The sequence below is a fragment of the Pygocentrus nattereri genome, chromosome 9 (assembly GCF_015220715.1).
Source record: "Pygocentrus nattereri isolate fPygNat1 chromosome 9, fPygNat1.pri, whole genome shotgun sequence".
NCBI classification, from domain to species: Eukaryota; Metazoa; Chordata; class Actinopteri; order Characiformes; family Serrasalmidae; genus Pygocentrus; species Pygocentrus nattereri.
In genome coordinates this window covers 15,588,622-15,606,905 of record NC_051219.1, presented here as the reverse complement: position 1 = coordinate 15,606,905, position 18,284 = coordinate 15,588,622, and the positions used below count along the sequence as shown (strand labels likewise).

Sequence of the window (18,284 nt, the reverse complement as noted above, 5' to 3'; positions counted from 1 at the left end):
TCCGTCCCAAATCCATCATTTGTGCACTCACCGCTGCTTGCCGCTCTGAATCCCACCACGATTCCTGCCTTTCGGCTGTGGACGTCTGCATTTTTTCCCTTTGAGGCTGCGGTTCCAAATTAATCCGAAGTGCAACGCACAATTATAGCATGAGTGTTCAAGCAATTTATGAACCGCTGCTTCTGAAAAGCTGTTTATGCACGCGAATAGGAGCACCCAGCGGTGATTAGATTCTTTTAGAGCCATGAAACCTTAGCACTTACACGTAAACACTTTGCAGCGCACGCTCCTGTACAATTTATGTGCCATATACATGGAAAGACACAAAACATGATTCTGTCCCTCATACTAATACATTTACGGGAGGATTGTGTGGAACATAGGGTGACTGGGCATAAATGGCTGGAGATATTGGAAGTGTGGCTGACAACATTCTTGTTGACTTACTAAACATAAAATTTAGGGAAACCAGCACCAGCCAGATGTTTCTCCTGTTTGCTCTTAAAACCAAGTGTGAATCAAAATTGTGTCTCAGAAGTATGTTGTTTCTTTAACAATGCAAGCAGACATAGAGGCTAGACAGTGGTGCAGGCCTGTGCAAACAGATTATCACTATTTCAGCTCTCAAGTTCAGATGTAAAGTACTGTACAAACGTCAGTGACCACCCTTTCATGTAGTTGATTTCCAGTCACATCAACCATTAAGTAGAAGTTATTCATTTTTTTCATCAAAATAAGGTGAAAAGATCAATTCAATGGAACATTACTCAGAAGATGCAGTGTGTCCACACTGTAAAATTGTGTGGTGACAAGAAAAAGAACCTAAATAAATTCAACCTAAATAAAATCAATATGAATGAACCATTATTTCCTTCAAAGTATGTGATGATCATCTAACTGTCTAGGATGCTCATGTGAAAGAGACGTTTGTGAGGCAGCTGAGGTGCTTTTGGGTAGTCGTGTGAATGTTAGTGCTTATTTGAAGTGACTTATTTAGGAACAGTTTTTGAGCCTAGTCCCAAATGGCGCTTGGTGACACTTTGGTGACATCAATAACAAGCAGATCTGTACGGTAACAGACCTTGAGAGTGCTTGATTTAAATGTATGCATTTGGGACAGACTCGTGTGCTGTGAAGGTTCTGCGTATGTTGCGCATGGCACATCTGTCATACTCTTTTTTTAAGTGAGCTATTTTGCTTATCTAAAGAATCTGAATTCAGAATAAAAGCATAATGCATCTCAATGACATGTTTTTTTCTAGTATATGTATTTATATATATGCAAATGCACAAAAAGACAGGATACATGAACAAAAGCAGAAACAGAAGATTTAACACATATGCAACCCACACATCCCTCCCACCACAAAAAATGGGTGAGGATTGTATTAGGGTGCTACATTTAAATGTAAGTACACCTTACATCAGTGTAAAAATGAAAAATAAAAAAGCTTTTCACGGTTTTGAATATTGGGGTTACTTATGTATCCCCAGGTGCTTCCATCAAATGGTCTTCTCTACATGACATATGAAAGGACCGCAGGTATTGTCAAAGAGTGTTTTATGACCTTGATAGCATATGTAATTTTTTCTAAGGGCAGGATCATTAATAATTCAGAAATCTGTTTACCCATATTCTGCCTACCACTCCTGTTCCATGATATAATAATAACTGTTTTTACATCTACATCAAAAAAATTGTTGTCTCTTTCTGTCATTATGATCAATTGGATATAAACCTATTAAGAAAAGCTTTGGGTCTAGAGATATTTATATGAATAATATGTCCTGGATACACTCTCTCACGTCCTCCCAGAACTTTTTAGTTTGAGTACACTGCCAAAGACAGGGGAGAAGTTTACCCTTTCTTTTTTACACTATATACATATGTCAAGTACAGTACCAATGTATTTAATGCTCACATCTGAATATCTTCATGTTGATCAGATAGTTGTAAACAAAACCCACTGTGATTGGACCTCACAAATGCCACAGGAAGGGCGCATAGAAGGTGCTCCTAAGCACCCCTTTGGATGGCAAAATCAGAAATGGGACACCTTATGACCTTCCAGCCATCACATGCATGTGGAGTTGTGGACTGCAGCATCGTGAGTGCAACAAATGGCCTTTAGTAAGAGAACACAGCTAGGGAAAGTGTAATTGCACCCAACATGCAGGAATACACTTTGTAACACTGGTTCTGCTTCGGACTCCTCTCTCAAGTATGAATCTGATGATTATGAGAGAGAGTATAATGTTGATTTTACATTTGAGACATAAATATTGAGCCAGATCTTTTTCAGCCTGTTCCTGTGACGTTAATACATAAAGACATAAGAAGATATATTGAGTGGAAATCAAGTAAATGAAAGGGTGACCTCTGACTTGCAGAGGACTGTAGGCACAGGGTGAGAAGGTGCAGTAATAAATGCACAATATGCGCTCATTATCTGTGTTCTTGTAAAATTACTCCTCTTTAGAGAACGTTTTGGTGGGGAAAGAACTTCATTTGTTAACACGTCTATCTCTTCATCACTGAATGTGCATTGTCTCTTTTGTCTCAAGCTTGTTGACAGCTCCATTTTCCACTGCACCTTAGACCCTGCGCCACACATGCACAATTAATATGTGGGCCTATGCGCAATTTGCATGATTAGCACAGCGTTTGTAAATTGAGCTACAATTTTAAACACAATGTGAGTGCATATAGCAAAGTCCCAATTTGCATCGTGTCTTCCCACATATGCACATCAGGCCCATTTTCCATTCTCTGCTGGCTATTTTTCACTGTATGAAAGGGTTTGTAACAGAGCTTTGCTGAGCAATTGTGGTCAAATAATGCACCTGTATGTAATGCCAGGCTCCATCTCTGGGGCTCCAGTTGTCCTGCGTAAATACCAGCTGTCATAGAACCAAGCAGAGAGATGGACAAGTGATTGATGGCCAAAAAGTAGGGATAACACCCAGTGTTCCTGTAATCCAGCATGGTAGATTTTTGTGTATACACAAAAGTGGGCCATCTGAACGTCTCTGGACAGTGAGTGCAGTAGCCATCAGTTCTGTATGCTGGTCATTTTAATGTAACAGTCCATTGTGAAAAACGCATCTTTTTTGGGTATCTGTTTGTTGACAAGATTGCAGCCTTCGCTGCGTCTAATTACGCCTCATAGGGAGTTTGTTTATTATTGTTTGGCTGTAGCCTCGTCACACGTGTTAACTCGCTAGTCTGCTATGCACTGCCCCTGTGCGTTTGTAACAAGCCCTTCTGTGTTTACTGGAGATGAGTTGATTCGCAAGCGAGCGGGCAGGACGCACATTGCGTCTAATGGCCACGTTTCCATGGAAACCAGGTTACGTTTGAAGACACTTGAAGAGAAAGCCCCTTCGGGCCCCGGGTTTGCTCTCTGACTCGGCTTCAAAAACAAAGCTTAATTAAATTTGCGGGTCCTCTGAAATGGCTCATATGGCTCCAGTTGTGCCTCTGCACGCGCGAACCCAACACCTCTGAAGGTGCAGGAGAGAGGAAGAAATTAAGGCCCTCATCTTTCATCTGCTATCCCAGCCTGGGAAGCGCCATGATTAATTTGGGCTGCAGATTTGGCCAGGGTGTCTTAACTTCTTCAGGCCGTGAGGCCAGCCTAGCAGCCATTCATTCTGCAAAACCCATTTACTGTGTGTCAATCACATCAGGGGAAATATGGAAATATAACTATATTTTTTTCAGTGATTACCATGTATACCTCCTGCAGAGCTGCTAGCATATTTATGATTGGAAAATTGGTACTACATTCCTCATTTTTCTACTCCATTTGTTCCTGTTTGCATTACAAAGAGCTTACAGCTACCACTGGCAAAACGTCTAGTAGACCTGTGAGTTGAAGATTATAGTACCGTATCATTTTTATCTGGGGTTTAGTTACCCACTTTACGCATGAGCAGACTGATATTAAGTTGTTGTTTTCTGAATTGCACAACTGTAACAAACTATTTCAAAGACATAATGGCTTCAATTTGTACACGGTTATTTTATACTCCACTGAGCACAAACCAAGTATAAACTGTAGGAACAATATAATACCTCTGGGAACAATAAGACACTATAGCTTTAGCTGTATGCAGTATAAACAGTGGTTTGACATTGTAACATTTCATTTTAACAGAGATAAACATGAGGGTTTTTTTTAAGTTAACTAATGGTATAATTATCTGCCACAGGACTAAGAGTGATTAATCCATAGTATATCTCAGTGAGGCCTTGGTTTATTTCTTTGTGTACTTATTTGTTAACTTATCCTGTTTAAATAGAGGAGGCCCCTTAGCAGTATCAGGGGCTAAATTAACCTCATAATTCATCTTTTCTAATCTCTGTGATGCATAACTGCCAGGCACAACAGCATCTGGTCAAAGTCCCTGGGAAACTAAATCCATGATTTCTTTTCTAATTAGGCTAATGTTGGTCTTGTGGACACAATATGCATGTAGATAGCAGGCCCTATGGATAACTTTCCTCTCGCCAATCACAAAGCTGAAGTCGCTCATCACTCCGACACACTAGTGATGGAAAGCAAACCTAGCAAGCACAGCTCTACTGTGATAATTCAGTCACCACCTATGAATATGTGTTATCTGTTGGAAGAACATCCACATATGTCTGACATGGAGGCTTGAAAAACAGAAGACTTAGCAAAGTTACAAGTTGGGCTATTAGGCTGCCTTTACATAAAACTTTTAATATAATGTAAAGCATCCCGCAACTCACTTGAAAGTCAACTGCAACAGTTACATCTCAACTTTACGGAACAAGTTTCATGAAACAACCAATCAAAACATCAATAACACATTATATAATAATGTAGAATGACTTACAAACATTTTTCACCAGGTTAATGGGCAAGAAAACATGAACAGAAGATGGTTTAAAAGGCAGCTGAAAAAGAGACTCAAGGTTGGTGCACAATAAAAAACTGCTGTAAATTTACAGTATTTATTTTACAGTAAAATACTGTTTTTATTTTGCAGGATCGTACTGTAAAAGCTCAGGCATTTAGAGCTGTACATTGCTTTACAGTAAAGAAATTTAAATAAATTTAATTTTAAAAATGTAACAGTATTTTTTTACAGTGTAGTTTTTCATTTTGTCAGTTTCCTGAACCATGACAACAAATGTTTTTCAAAGCTAACATTTCCCTTAAATATCTAGCTATGTTTTTTTTTTAAGGTAAAGCATTTGCAGCATTTATTCTTCTTTGGTCGCCTGCTGTATTTACATTCATTTTCTTGGCTTGGATGCCCCTAATTATACACAGAACTCATATTGATTTGGAATCCAAATTATTGAAAAATATTACAGAAGAGGGGACTGAGATGAGCTCCTTGATTAAATTGTAGTGCTTCTGGGACAGGATAAGTGAGACACCAAGTAGGCTATAACCATAAGAGCTGATTAAGCATTAATTTTCAAAGGCTTAATGTACACACATCAAATAAAAAGCTCAAATAAATAGGCAAGAACCCTAGACAGAGAGATAAAAGACATTTATAGATACAGAAATAAGAACAGTGGTGACAGCTGAAAAAATATACAAATATGATAAAAATGCTGTGAATACTAAATTACAAAACACAAACTAACTAGTGGAGTATTTGATTGTACTGCACTCAACCTTGTTTTTGAATTGCTTTGTGTGTAGAAGTTGCTTGGAAATTATGTTGCATGCAACTTACAACATGCAACTAGTTGCATGTACAACCCCAATTCCAAAGAAGTTGGTACGTTGTGTAAAACATAAATAAAAACAGAATATGATGATTTGCAAATCCTTTTCATCATAACATAACATCATCATGCATAAACTTATTTTGAATTTGATGCCTGCAACACGTTCCAATGAAGTTGGGACACTGGCATCAAAAGACTGGAAAAGTTGAGGAATGCTCAAAAAACACCTGTTTGGAACATTCCACAGGTGAACAGGTTCATTGGAAACAGGTGAGTGTCATGATTGGGTATAAAGGGAGCATCCCTGAAAGGGAGCATCCACTTTGTGAACAACTGCACGAGCAAATATTCCAACAGTTTAAGGACAACATTTCTCAATATGCAATTGCAAGGAATATAGGCATTTCATCATCTACAGTCCATAATATCATCAAAAGATTCAGAGAACCTGGAGAAATCTCTGCAAGTAAGCGGCAAGGCAGAAAACCAACATTGAATGCCCGTGACCTTCAATCCCTCAGGTGGCACTGCATTAAAAATCGTCATCATTCTGTAAGGGATATTACCACATGGGCTCAGGAACACTTCAGAAAACCACTGTCAGTGAACACAGTTCGTCGCTCCATCTACAAGTGCAAGTTAAAACTCTGCCATGCAAAGCGAAAGCCATATATCAACAATGCAGCCGGCTTCTCTGGGCCCGAGCTCATCTGAGATGGATTGACACAAAGTGGAAAAGTGTCCTCTGGTCTGACGAGTCCACATTTCAAATTGTTTTTGTAAATCATGGTCATTGTGTCCTCTGGGCCAAAGAGGAAAAGGACCGTCCGGATTGTTATCAGCGCAAAGTTCAAAAGTTCAAAGTGTGGGGGTGTGTTAGTGCCCATGGCCTGGGTAACCTGCACATCTGTGAAGGCACCATTAATGCTGAAAGGTACATGCAGGTTTTGGAGCAACATATGCTGCCATCCAAGCAACGTCTTTGTCAGGGACATCCCTGCTTATTTCAGCAAGACAATGCCAAGCCACATTCTGCACGTGTTACAACCGCGTGGCTTCATAGTAAAAGAGTGCGGGTACTAGACTGGCCTGCCTGCAGTCCAGACCTGTCTCCCATTGAAAATGTGTGGCGCATTATGAAGCACAAGATATGAGAATGGAGACCCCGAAGTGTTGAGCAACTGAAGTTGTACATCAAGCAAGAATGGGAAAGAATTCCACCTACAAAGCTTCAACGATTAGTGTCTTCAGTTCCCAAACGCTTATTGAATGGTGTTAAAAGGAGAGGTGATCTAACACAGTGGTAAACATGCCCCTGTCCCAACTTCTTTGGAACGTGTTGCAGGCATCAAATTCAAAATGAGTGAATATTTGCAAAAAACAATAAAGTTTATCCGTTTGAACATTAAATATCTTGTCTTTGTAGTGCATTCAACTGAATATAGGTTGAAAAGGATTTGCAAATCATCGTATTCTGTTTTTATTTATGTTTTACACAACGTCCCAACTTCATTGGAATTGGGGTTGTAAGTTTCACTATATAAAGTCAGCCTTAGAAGAACATAAACCTCCAACAACACTATAGCAACAGCACATTTAATGTACTATAAGCCCAATTAACTGACTTCCTCTGTGTTTGCTTTTGTTCCCAATTTATATGTCATAAAAATAGTTTGCCTGTTCAAACACAAATAATTCAAAATATGGAATTATGCATGTCAAAGAACTACTGGTCCTGTGTGAATTAGGCCTTAAAAATAGTTCCTTATTTTTTTAATTATAGGTTTTTGCTCATTAAAATAGATCCTTTTGTGTCTCTGTTCAACAATAACCTTCGTCAAGGCTGTTTCAGAACATTTGGGGACTCTAAGCGATGTCCTGCTTGGAGGCCCCCTGCCTTCTCTAATTTCCTGTATGCAAAGAAAAAAAATATTAATTATCAAGAAAAATAAGAAAATGCCTGGATTCACCATGCTTTTCTACAAATAATACTAAGTTCGTTATATGATTGACAGAGTCATTGATGATAAGCACTGCTCTTATGAAGCATCAAAGCTGTTTGGCTGCTGATATCACCCCCTTGTGGAGACTTGTCAGCTTGCTAAATGTGAGTGAGATGCAAGACAGCTGCATGAGCTGCTTTGCATCTAAAAATTACATACTTGGAGACCTCAGTGATTTTGAAGGCCTAAACAACTATTCATACCACGCATAGCAATAAGTGCCCTTGACCTTTCTGATAATAAATTTGCAACAAAGACAAGGATGAACTGATTTTAAAAAAATAATAAAAAGATTAGAAAGCAGTCACCAATAGTTGTCTGGAGATTTATCATTGTCTAATGGGTACACATACCTTCTTGTGGATTTTCAGAATCAGGCTCACACGTAGCGTTGAACAATCTTCATTTCCGTGCTTGCACAGATGTGTATAGTTCTGCATTGTCTATAGTTTAACTTGAGCTGTGTAAAGTCTTGAACAGAGCTATGTCAATCATTCTTCATGTGAGTCTGAATGCCAAATCTCACTGAATTTGAAGCTAAAACTTTCTGCATTAGCATTCAGAATATATAGTCAAAGCACACCATCAGTGTACCAGGTAGCCCTCACACCCACCACCCCGCCCTAACTTTGTTACAACATCTAATGCTATCTCAAACATACTTATCCTTTTGTTCTCAATGTTGGACAAGTCCTGAGGAAAATTCCTGTTGATTGATTGTAATTCTGAAGCATCTACAAGACAGGGGCTAGTTAAGTGAGTGCTAAAGCTGGGTTGGTGGGTTGAGTTGTCCGTCGGCGGGCCGATCAGACCCATGGGGTGCTGTGCTCTCACACTGTTGTGCTTCATTAGCCATGTCTCCTTGAGTGGAAGACCACACCAGCCTTCACTCTCCTCCACTGCTCGGTGCCTTAGACATGTCTTACACTTCAGTGGCGAATTCCAGGACAAGCAAGTCATGCAGGAGAATGGAGACATGTTCTGTCTGCTTCACTTATTTAAGTTCATGATGATGGGAATGGCCTACTCACTAGAAAGTAACAAGAGTCCATGTCCACTATTCTAGTTCAGTAGTTTTGTAAATGTCAGCAAAAGAAAGAAAAAGATGAGAAAATCGAAGAGTTTCATGATTATGCTAACTTTAGCAGCCCTGTGAGATTTTCAGTAGTATGTTAGCAGTAAGCTAACACTAGTGCACATAAATATATTTTGGCCAGTCTAGATAAAACATTTATTTAAATCCTGCAGCAAATATTAGGTTATATCTTACCTTGTATGTAGCAGTTGTACAGTGACTCAGCAAAGAGCCGCAAGTGTTATCCATTTTTAAAAACTGATGGAAGCTACTGTTAAGATTTGCAGTGCGTAACGTATCTAGAATCAGAGTGAATATACAATATATTAAATCAGTGGTGAACCGTGTCTGATAGAGCTCATTTTCAATGAATATCAGGCCACAAATTTACACACAGGTGTACTTTTGGCATTTTCAAAGTATGCCAAAAACTGAAAAACGAAATGGAGATAGGAGGTTTTCTTCCAACAGCAGCGATATTCTACATTACGTGTAGCATTGGATGGTGACTCTTTCAGTAAAGAGGCCTGGCAAAGAGCTGCCACTCTTTTCCATTTCTAACAGATTTGCAGTCAGTGATGTATCTAGAACTTTCACAGTGAATATATAATATCAGTGGTGAGCCGTGACCATTAGTGCTAGATTTTCAATGAATATCAGGCCATAGGTGTAACAAAACAAGATATAAAACAACCCTTACAGTGATGATTTGTGATAGGCCTCCCCGGCTGAAAAAAGCACAGATCAGCAAGAGTTCTGTGCTGGTCTAAGTTTATGCTGGTCTGGTGCTGGTTTAGCTGGTCACTCAGCACAACCATGCAGGTTGACATGCAAACGAAAGAAAACATAATCTGGATTTTGCTTATGACCAGCCATGCTGTTTATGCTAATTTCCAAACAGGGCCCTGTGGGATTTCTAATAGTTTGTTACAACCAAGCTAACGGTGGTGTACATTTTTGGCCAATCTGGATTTAAATAATAAAAATATAGTTAAAATGTATAAATTAAACACAACACACTTCATGATTGTGCTACACAAAGTGATCTGATGGCAGATGTATTTCTTTCAATTTATGAACATTTTTATTGATTAAAATTATTTGTGAAAAAGTAACATACAGTCACTTTTGGAACAAAACCTTGCATCCTTGATAGAGATTTTTTACATGCGCTGTCTGTATCTCAGATCATATGAGAGCATATAAACCAGGCTTGTGATTGGACAGTGACCAAATATTAGTGCTTAGAATTGCTTAGAACTAATAAAGGGTCTCAGGGCTCTCAGGAGAATGACAAATCATGTGTATAGATGGTTTAGCTAAACCAGAAACATCGTCAGCTCAGCTAGGAACCCCTCAATAGCATGTAACATAAAATATGGAGATCTGGAAATGTTTACTGTGAGACTTAATGAAACGTAGAAAATTGACTTTGTAGGTTTGATGCACTTGTATAGTGTATTAATGTGATTTGTCTCATCAATATTAGCTAGATATCGCCTATGCTAATGAAATAAACTTGTTAACATACATATATATTTCTTCTGTTGCTGCTTTTCACCTAAGTAATGATAACTTCTAACTTCATAACTTTATTATGCAGCCCATGCTTTTAGCTTGCTCTCATTAAACAGACTCGTCCTGGAAACAGGTTTTTTCACCTTGCAATGCTCAAATGTCCAAATTTAATACTTACTGATAACAATGGAGATCAGAAACCAGGCACTTTAATCTTACAAGTAGAATCCTCTTTTACAAAACTAAATAAATACTTTTCAGTAGAAATGGAGAAGACAAAATAAAAGTCACCCACTAATATAGTGGTAATGTGTTCAGTGTGAGCCTTTTCTCTTCAGAAAAGATTTAGTCTTTCTTATGACGCTGTTTCAAATAAATCTTGCAAGAGTCTAGTGAGAAAAAGAAACAGCAAAGATTCTTTTGGCCAGACATAATCTTCAGATGTAAGAGCATGAAAGACTATGTTTCTCTTAAGATCTTGTCCTAATTTCTCCAGTATGAGTAGAATGAATACTGTGGGAGTGTTTTAGAGGCCGTTACTTGCTTTCTTTGTGGTTTGATGTGTCAAAAACTGCAAATTTTATCTTTAACTAGGCACATCAGTGTTGTCAATTAAGAAGAAAATATTTTTGTTTTACTTTTAATATTGTGTTAAAAATGTCCATAGTCAGTTACAGAAAACACATTTTGTGTTACTTTTATCACAAAATGTGGTAAAAGTAGCATGAAACATGTTAAAGCACACAACACATGTAGGTGTGTTAAATTATGACTAAGTTTTGATGAGTTTGACTAAGTTCACAGTCACCACCGCCATCCCATTTCCTCCCCGTTCTTCAGTCCTACCACAGCAAAGAGGGGAGGTCCGTCCTTTTAGCTACAGGCAAAAGCTGCCCAGAACTCCAGCCCGAGTTCTCAGAACCCCCAATCAGCGTTCCCTCATACTACCACCATGTTGAAGGAATGGCCTGAACTCAAAAACTGCATTTTTAGAGTGTAACATCGCATGCAGGGCTTAGTCCACTCTTGACTGTTCGCTTTCATGTCAAACATTCTTTATTCCTGAAGCAGTGTTTCTGCATTTATGTGACACCCTGATGCATGATTTTTAACAACACTGATGGAATACATATTTGGCTGTATGTCTACAGTTTAGACACCAACTATTTATCTGATTGATAATTACTTGCTTTAGAAGGTCAGTTCAAGTGTGGATTCTAAATGTTTTATAATGGATATGTTGGTAGAAATAGGTATTAATAAGATGCATTAATAATAAAAGTGTTCTCTTTCTTAAATAAGATCTTTTAACCTCTCAGTCCTGTTTTACCTGTATTACCCAACACCAAAAACTGGGCCTTTTATTATCATACTACAGTGTTAATACACATTTCATTTTAAATAGCAGACAGTTTATCCCCATTCTTGTTGTCACTGCAGGAAAAAAATGACATTTCATCCCCATACCCGCGTCACCAAATCCACAGTTTAACCGCTATCCCCATTACTGTGCCTCACTCTAGTCTGGACAGTAACGATAAGCTGTAAATATTTACAGAGGTTCTTAATCAGGGGAAAACATATTTCCTTTCTACATGATTCTTGCATCTATTTCTTTACCCACAGACATTATTTAAGCAACATATCCTTTTGGGTCATGGGGGTGCTAAAGCATAACCCATTGGTCATTGGGTGGAAGGCAGGAAACACCCTGGACACACAGACATATATATTCACACACACACTCACACCTTGGGACAATTTAGCATTGCCAGTTCACCTGACTGCATATCTTCAGACTGTGGGAGGAAACCAGAGCTCCTGGAGTAAACCCTCACACACACCATGCAAACTCCACACAGAAAGGGCCCTGGTCGCCTGGCAGGGGAATCTTCATGAAATGGAATCAATGGTTCTGATCATTTATTTCAATTTAATTAAACATTTTAAACAGCTGAGTAAATCATTGAATTTGTAGTACTAAATTCACTATTTTCACAGGCAGGTTTAGGTTTCTATAAAAAACTGTTCATAACATTTTTGGATGGAACGTCTGTCTTACTCCGCAGACCACTGTCTTATAAGTATAAGTGCTCCTTCTAAAGCATTGCTTAAGAAGCCTGCCTAAAGCCCCCCAGCTGAGCCGACAGTGATGGCGAATCAGAAGCTGACAAAGGCAAGCCTGTAGGGGCACGCTGTGTATAGCAATTTTGGACAGCAAGGAGAAGTCATGGAGTGGGGTGATGGTTCAAATCCGCTGGAAGAATAAATCCCTGGTCCTGGAAATCCTTTTCCAACCAGGATAAGCCCTAAGGCCTACGAACCGGACACTCAGTTTATAAAAGTCTCCTAGAGGGAGGCTTATGGACTTGAAAAAGAAAATTTCAGCAAAATTATAACTTTTTGCATCATGACAACACTCTAATGACATTGTAGGACCTTTTAATGTACTATGAGCCCAAGCAGTGGCATAACTACTCAAGTGGGGGAAGGTCACACTGAGGCGTATGGCAAGGCAAGTGGGCTTGCTTAAATTTTAGGCTCCTTATAGACACTGACACAATTGTACACCCATGACTCACTGAAAAATCAGATATTTTAACAACATGCCTCACTAGTTTGTTTCAATTGATACTATACAGACAGTCCTGAGCTCTGTTTATCTCCCTCATATTCATAATGCAGCTCATCCATGGTAATCATTTTTACACTACCTGCAGTGTGATGGATTCACTGTTTACCATTTTAAAATCTTAAATTGAAAATCTAATTTAGGTTAATGTTAGATTCTATGGGGATGGAGTGGCATGTCTTGATAGCATCAACTTCAACAAGCACATTTTCAACCTTGAGGCCACCACAGTAGATGGATATTTTAGCTGTTTATGCTGCTTTTCCAATTATGGCTTAATGTTGTCATGATTTATCTGATATGTAATGAGTGTGGACATGTGCGCTTCTCAGAGTGGATTGCTGGTGAGATGCTCAGTTTGGCAGGATACATTAATCTAGTGTAATTTTCATATAGAGGGCCCAATTATTTAATGTGCAATTTGTGTATTTGAGCAGGTATGTTATTTTTAGTTTTAGGTGTTTAGGTATTGATGGGCTACTTGTAATCTGGATTACATAATTTTTTTACAGAAAATTATGTGTGAGATTACATTTCTCAAATAATCTTCCCACTAACATATAATGTAAATTCAGAACAGAAGCAAATACAGAAGAATTCAAGGACTTGTTACAGTGGTGTTACTAGGATCTTATGGGCTGAAGTAGAGTAAATTCCCCAACAGTCTCTGCTACCTGTTTCCCAGAGCATGATTTCATATACAGCATTTTGTGTTGGTATAGTGCTGTGGTTAACACCTTTGCCTTCTGCACTGCAGCCTGGGGTTCAATCCCCTGCCTGGGTAAGACACCCTACCAATACCAATAAGAGTCCTTGGGCAAGAATCCTAACACTACTGTCACCTACCTGTGTAGTAATGGTCAAATTGTAAGTTTCTCTTGTTAAGAATGTGTGCCAAATGCTGTAAAAGTACAGCGTAAGTATCTCAGTGGTCCAAATGAGTTAAATTAATATAATACTTTATGGTTTGAAAGGCATCTATAGCTGAATTCCAGAGTGGATCCGCTATAATGATGGAAAACACCTATTTTGTGTATACAAAATATGTGGAGATGGATTTGGGAAGTTCTAATTTAAAAATGCAGTCTGAAGTTTTTCCAACAGTCACCATGTCTCCCGTAGCAACTGATTCAAAATGTGGAGTCAAATACAGGAGTTGTGTTATGCACAGAAGAATACAAAGACGTGTGAATTGGACCTGGCAATGAGTTCATTACCCTTTTTTATTTAATTCATTTAAAATTCTTTTACTCCTCAGACTCTACCTTTCATGCTGCTAATCAGCAATAACCTTTGTGAAAAATGAACGATCTTCAGAAACAAGAATGAGCTGACTCTTAAGGGGAGAACTTAGATTAGGCCCCGGTTGCCCGCAGCCATCTAGAGATATGTGTTCTGTCCAAACTTGATCACATACTTACCTCTTCGAGGAGTTCAGGGACTCGTCAGCGTGTGTTATTGCAGATAAATCAAACTAATCAAACCCAGTGGGGGTATAGAGGACCTTGGCTAAAATCAAAAGGAACAAAGTCGATCTTTCTCACCAGGATAATGTGTCTCAGGTAGGAAAAATAATTACTCTGCCTTGATAGTATTCTCATAAAAACGCTGCCGTTAGAGCTCCCAGCGGCATGCGGACGTCAGATCCCTACCCACTTCTCCTCTACCTTTTCATTTTAAATGAATGTTTGCACTGTGCTTGTCAGCACTCTTGGAGTCTCTCCAGCTCATAGTATTCTACTTGTCCCTTTTCTCAGCACACTTTGTATAATCAGGGAGAAAAATGACTTTGAGCCAGCATCCCTACCCACATAAGCTGGTGCCATTCACATACGGAATATTCATGACATTGCAACATCATTCACTGGCATTGTTCTTCCTTTGAAAATAGATTACAAGGCTATAGTTATACTGTATCAGCGATAACTTTAATTACATTGCTGTGTATCCGCAGCGTATGTGGGTGTGCGGCTTTGGGTGTTAGTATTTGTGTAGGAGGGCTTGCATTATCACGGAGTCTTTAAGCTAGGCTCTATTTTGAAACCTGACATTTTCTCTACTGTGGTGGTCTGCAACTATGTGTCATAGATATGCCAGATAGTTAGATCACCTGATGTGATATCACTTATCACCTATGTGGTGTTTCAGCCCACCCATTGCTAACAGGGTTGTAAAATCAAACATATGGCCATACAGTCTCACTTTCATTATATGTGGTACTGCCATTAGATGCAACCTTTGCCGCAAGTCAGTTCATGAAATTTAGGCCCTGGTAGTTCTGCCCTGGTCAACTGTAGATACGCAGAGTGGAGTACTTAGCACATAGTATGTAAACATTGCCTGTCCTCTGTTGCCTTACTCACTACAGAATTCCAAAGTGCCTTTGGAAGCAACATCAACTCAAGAAATGAGCTTCATAAAATAGGTTTCCCTGGCCAAGCAGCTGCACACAAGCCTAAGATCACTATGCATAAAGCCAAGCATCAGCTGGAGTGATGTAAAGCATGCTGCCACTGGATGCAGTGAAAATGTGCTCTTTGGAATAATGAATGGGAAATCCAACAAGCTAATATAGGACTGATGGTCAAGACTCCACATACTTTAGGCCATATAGTTTATATAGATAAATGAAGCCACTTGAGTATCTCATTGGTACTCCACCTTCTGTAAAAAGAATGCTTATCTGTGGATGCAAATATTAGTAAGTGCACATATAACAGTAATGTTCAGGCATTTTCCTGCAACAGTACCCCATTTATGGGTTGTTGCAAGACATTTCATGGGAAGGTAGCCATGTTTGGATTATATAATCTAGGCTATAAGATCCATCATTTCATAGGGACGGGCACAGATGTTTGAACATCTGCATATCTGGACTTATCTGGGCATTCATATACTTACATTTGAAAAAAGCTTTTGCAGTTGGGATGCATTACACAAACCATCATATTTATCTGTACAGAAAGGGGTCTGAAGCAAAATTGATGTTACAAAATATTCTTTACATTTTTCATAAAGCTCCCCAATCCATTGGTTTTGTGCTGGTGTTGTGTCCAGAGGCAATCTGTGAGTTTATGTGCTTAACCACTTTGAAGCTGAGCTGTTGTTGCTCCTAGATGCTTCCATTTCACAATAATATCACTTACAGCTGACCAAGGTAGATCTAGCAGGGCAGAAATTTCAGGAACTGTCTTATTTCAAAGGTGCCGTCCTATGACAGTCCCACATTTAAAGTCACCAAGCTCCTCAGTACCATCTGTTCTGCTGCCAGTTTTGTCTATGGAGATTGCATGGCTGTATGCTTGATTCAATACACCTATTTGAGGGGAATGTCTACATACTTTTGGCCATATAATGTATTAGTTATTAGGTCAGCCTCAATAGAAAAGTTTTAGCATGATAGCTAATAGAGTATAAGACATATCGATAAATTACAAAGGGCCTTTGCTTGCCACTGGGACAAGGTTGAGCATGTGCCCTTTGAGAAAATATGATGCAGACCAGTGCTTTACAGGTTAGTGTTAATGAGGTCTATGTCAATGACTAGCTCTGTGACAAAATAAGATAAATGACTGAATGAATCATTGGACCTAAACCGGACCTAATGTGCCTGTCTCTCTTCTGTCTCACTGTTTCTACCATCTGTTTGTCCATATTGCGTGATTCTCCCTTCCGTTCGGCCTCTCCTGCCTAGCCTCAGACGTCACCGTTGGCCTCCCCGTTGGCGTGCTGGTGGCGTGCGGCCTAGTCCTGCTGCTGCTGGTTGCGTTAGCCTCTTGGAAGCTGTGCTGGGTGCCTTGGCGCAACAAGGCCATTTCCTCCGGCTCCGCTCTTTCCCCGGACGAGTGCCCCCCCTCCCTGCAGCCAGAAGTGGGTAACGTAGCAGAAATGTTGCTACTTCAAATTAAAGTGTGAAGTGTAGTGAGTGGGAAGCAGCTGTAAAGCATTTCTTTAGTAAGAAAAATAACAGGCATCATAACATGGAGATGAACCAAAAGTGAAAAAGATTTGAGGCTAACATTATGGCCCCATAAGCCCACCACTGCTGCTGCCCATGTTTACTTTGATGAAATATTGACTCAAGAAGAAGTAAAGGTAGCCAAGCAGAAAAAAAAAACCTCCTGTGAAAACAACTTCTCAAGTGCTGATTTTCTGACTTAGAATCTCACAAAAATGAGAATTGTTTCTCATAATTATGAGATTCTGTGTCATTATTATGAGACACTAAGTCATATTCATAAGATACTAGGTCATAATTCTAAGAACACAAGTCATAATTAAGAGATATTAAGTCATAATTGTAAGACAGCAAGTCATAATTAAGATATAGTAAATCATAATTTTCATTTAGGATCTCATCATTCTGAGAAAATTTCTCCATATTCCTAGATGTAGTTATTGTGAGATAGCAAGTAATAATCAGGAGATACTAAGGCATAATTATGAGAAAGGTTCTGATTAATATGAGGCAAGTCATAATTATGATAAACTAAGTCATAATTAATACCTAGAATCTCATTATTATGAAATAGCAGGTCATAGTTATGAGACTCATCATTGGATCAGTATTCCTATCATACGATAGAAAATCATAATGAAATGCTAAGTAGTAATTCTCAGATACTAACAGACTTCCAAAGATATTCAGTTAATCACAGTGAAGGAAAAAAAAGAAAAGAAAAATCTGCTGAAAGTAATGTTGAGCTGTGGCTTACCTTTTTAGGTGACAGCACTGGTTTTGCACAAAACAGTAGCGTCATGCAGAAGAATACATTTCAAAATATGTTTTATTATTCAAAAAACAACCAGGGGAGATCGGTCGGTATTCGTATCAGATAAGTAAAATATCAGAGATATACTGCAGCTACAGTATAACACTGGACTTGGTATCTTCTACAGGTGGGTTTCTCCTCTTTAGTGGACAGTGAGCCAACATGTTAGTTCGTCAGGGAAATATGTTTTAACTATTTCTGGACCTAGCCATCACCATCCCATCTTCTTTACGTTTAAGGCCACAGTATCTCTGCCGTCTGAATCACATCCCTCATCACCAATTTGGTAACCCAGTTTACAATAAAACTATCATTAGAAAACAATGCCTTTTTCTTGACTCCGCTCCTTACCTGGAAAGTCAGGATTCATAAAAAATTTTCCCACTAGTAATTATGACATTCTGGTGGCATGTTTATCTTGAAAATCCTATATTTTCAACATGATTTGAAGGCAGCGTGAAGGCACTTGAGATTTAGAGAAGCAAAGCATACGGTACTTACTTGCAAAATCAAGCAAAATTTTCTGTGATAAGATCTGTGAAAACATAAAATCAGGATTTCACTG

General features: G+C 38.9%; 1 protein-coding gene across 1 annotated transcript in view; it reads left to right on the top strand.

Annotated features, from left to right (window-relative positions):
* The window catches only part of syt6a (synaptotagmin VIa), a 108,732-nt gene that overhangs the window by 60,187 nt on the left and 30,261 nt on the right, over positions 1-18,284 (top strand). Inside the window, exon 2 of the mRNA XM_017707984.2 lies at positions 16,642-16,817. Coding sequence (XP_017563473.1) covers positions 16,642-16,817 — 176 coding nt within the window. The remainder of the gene's footprint in view (positions 1-16,641; positions 16,818-18,284) is intronic.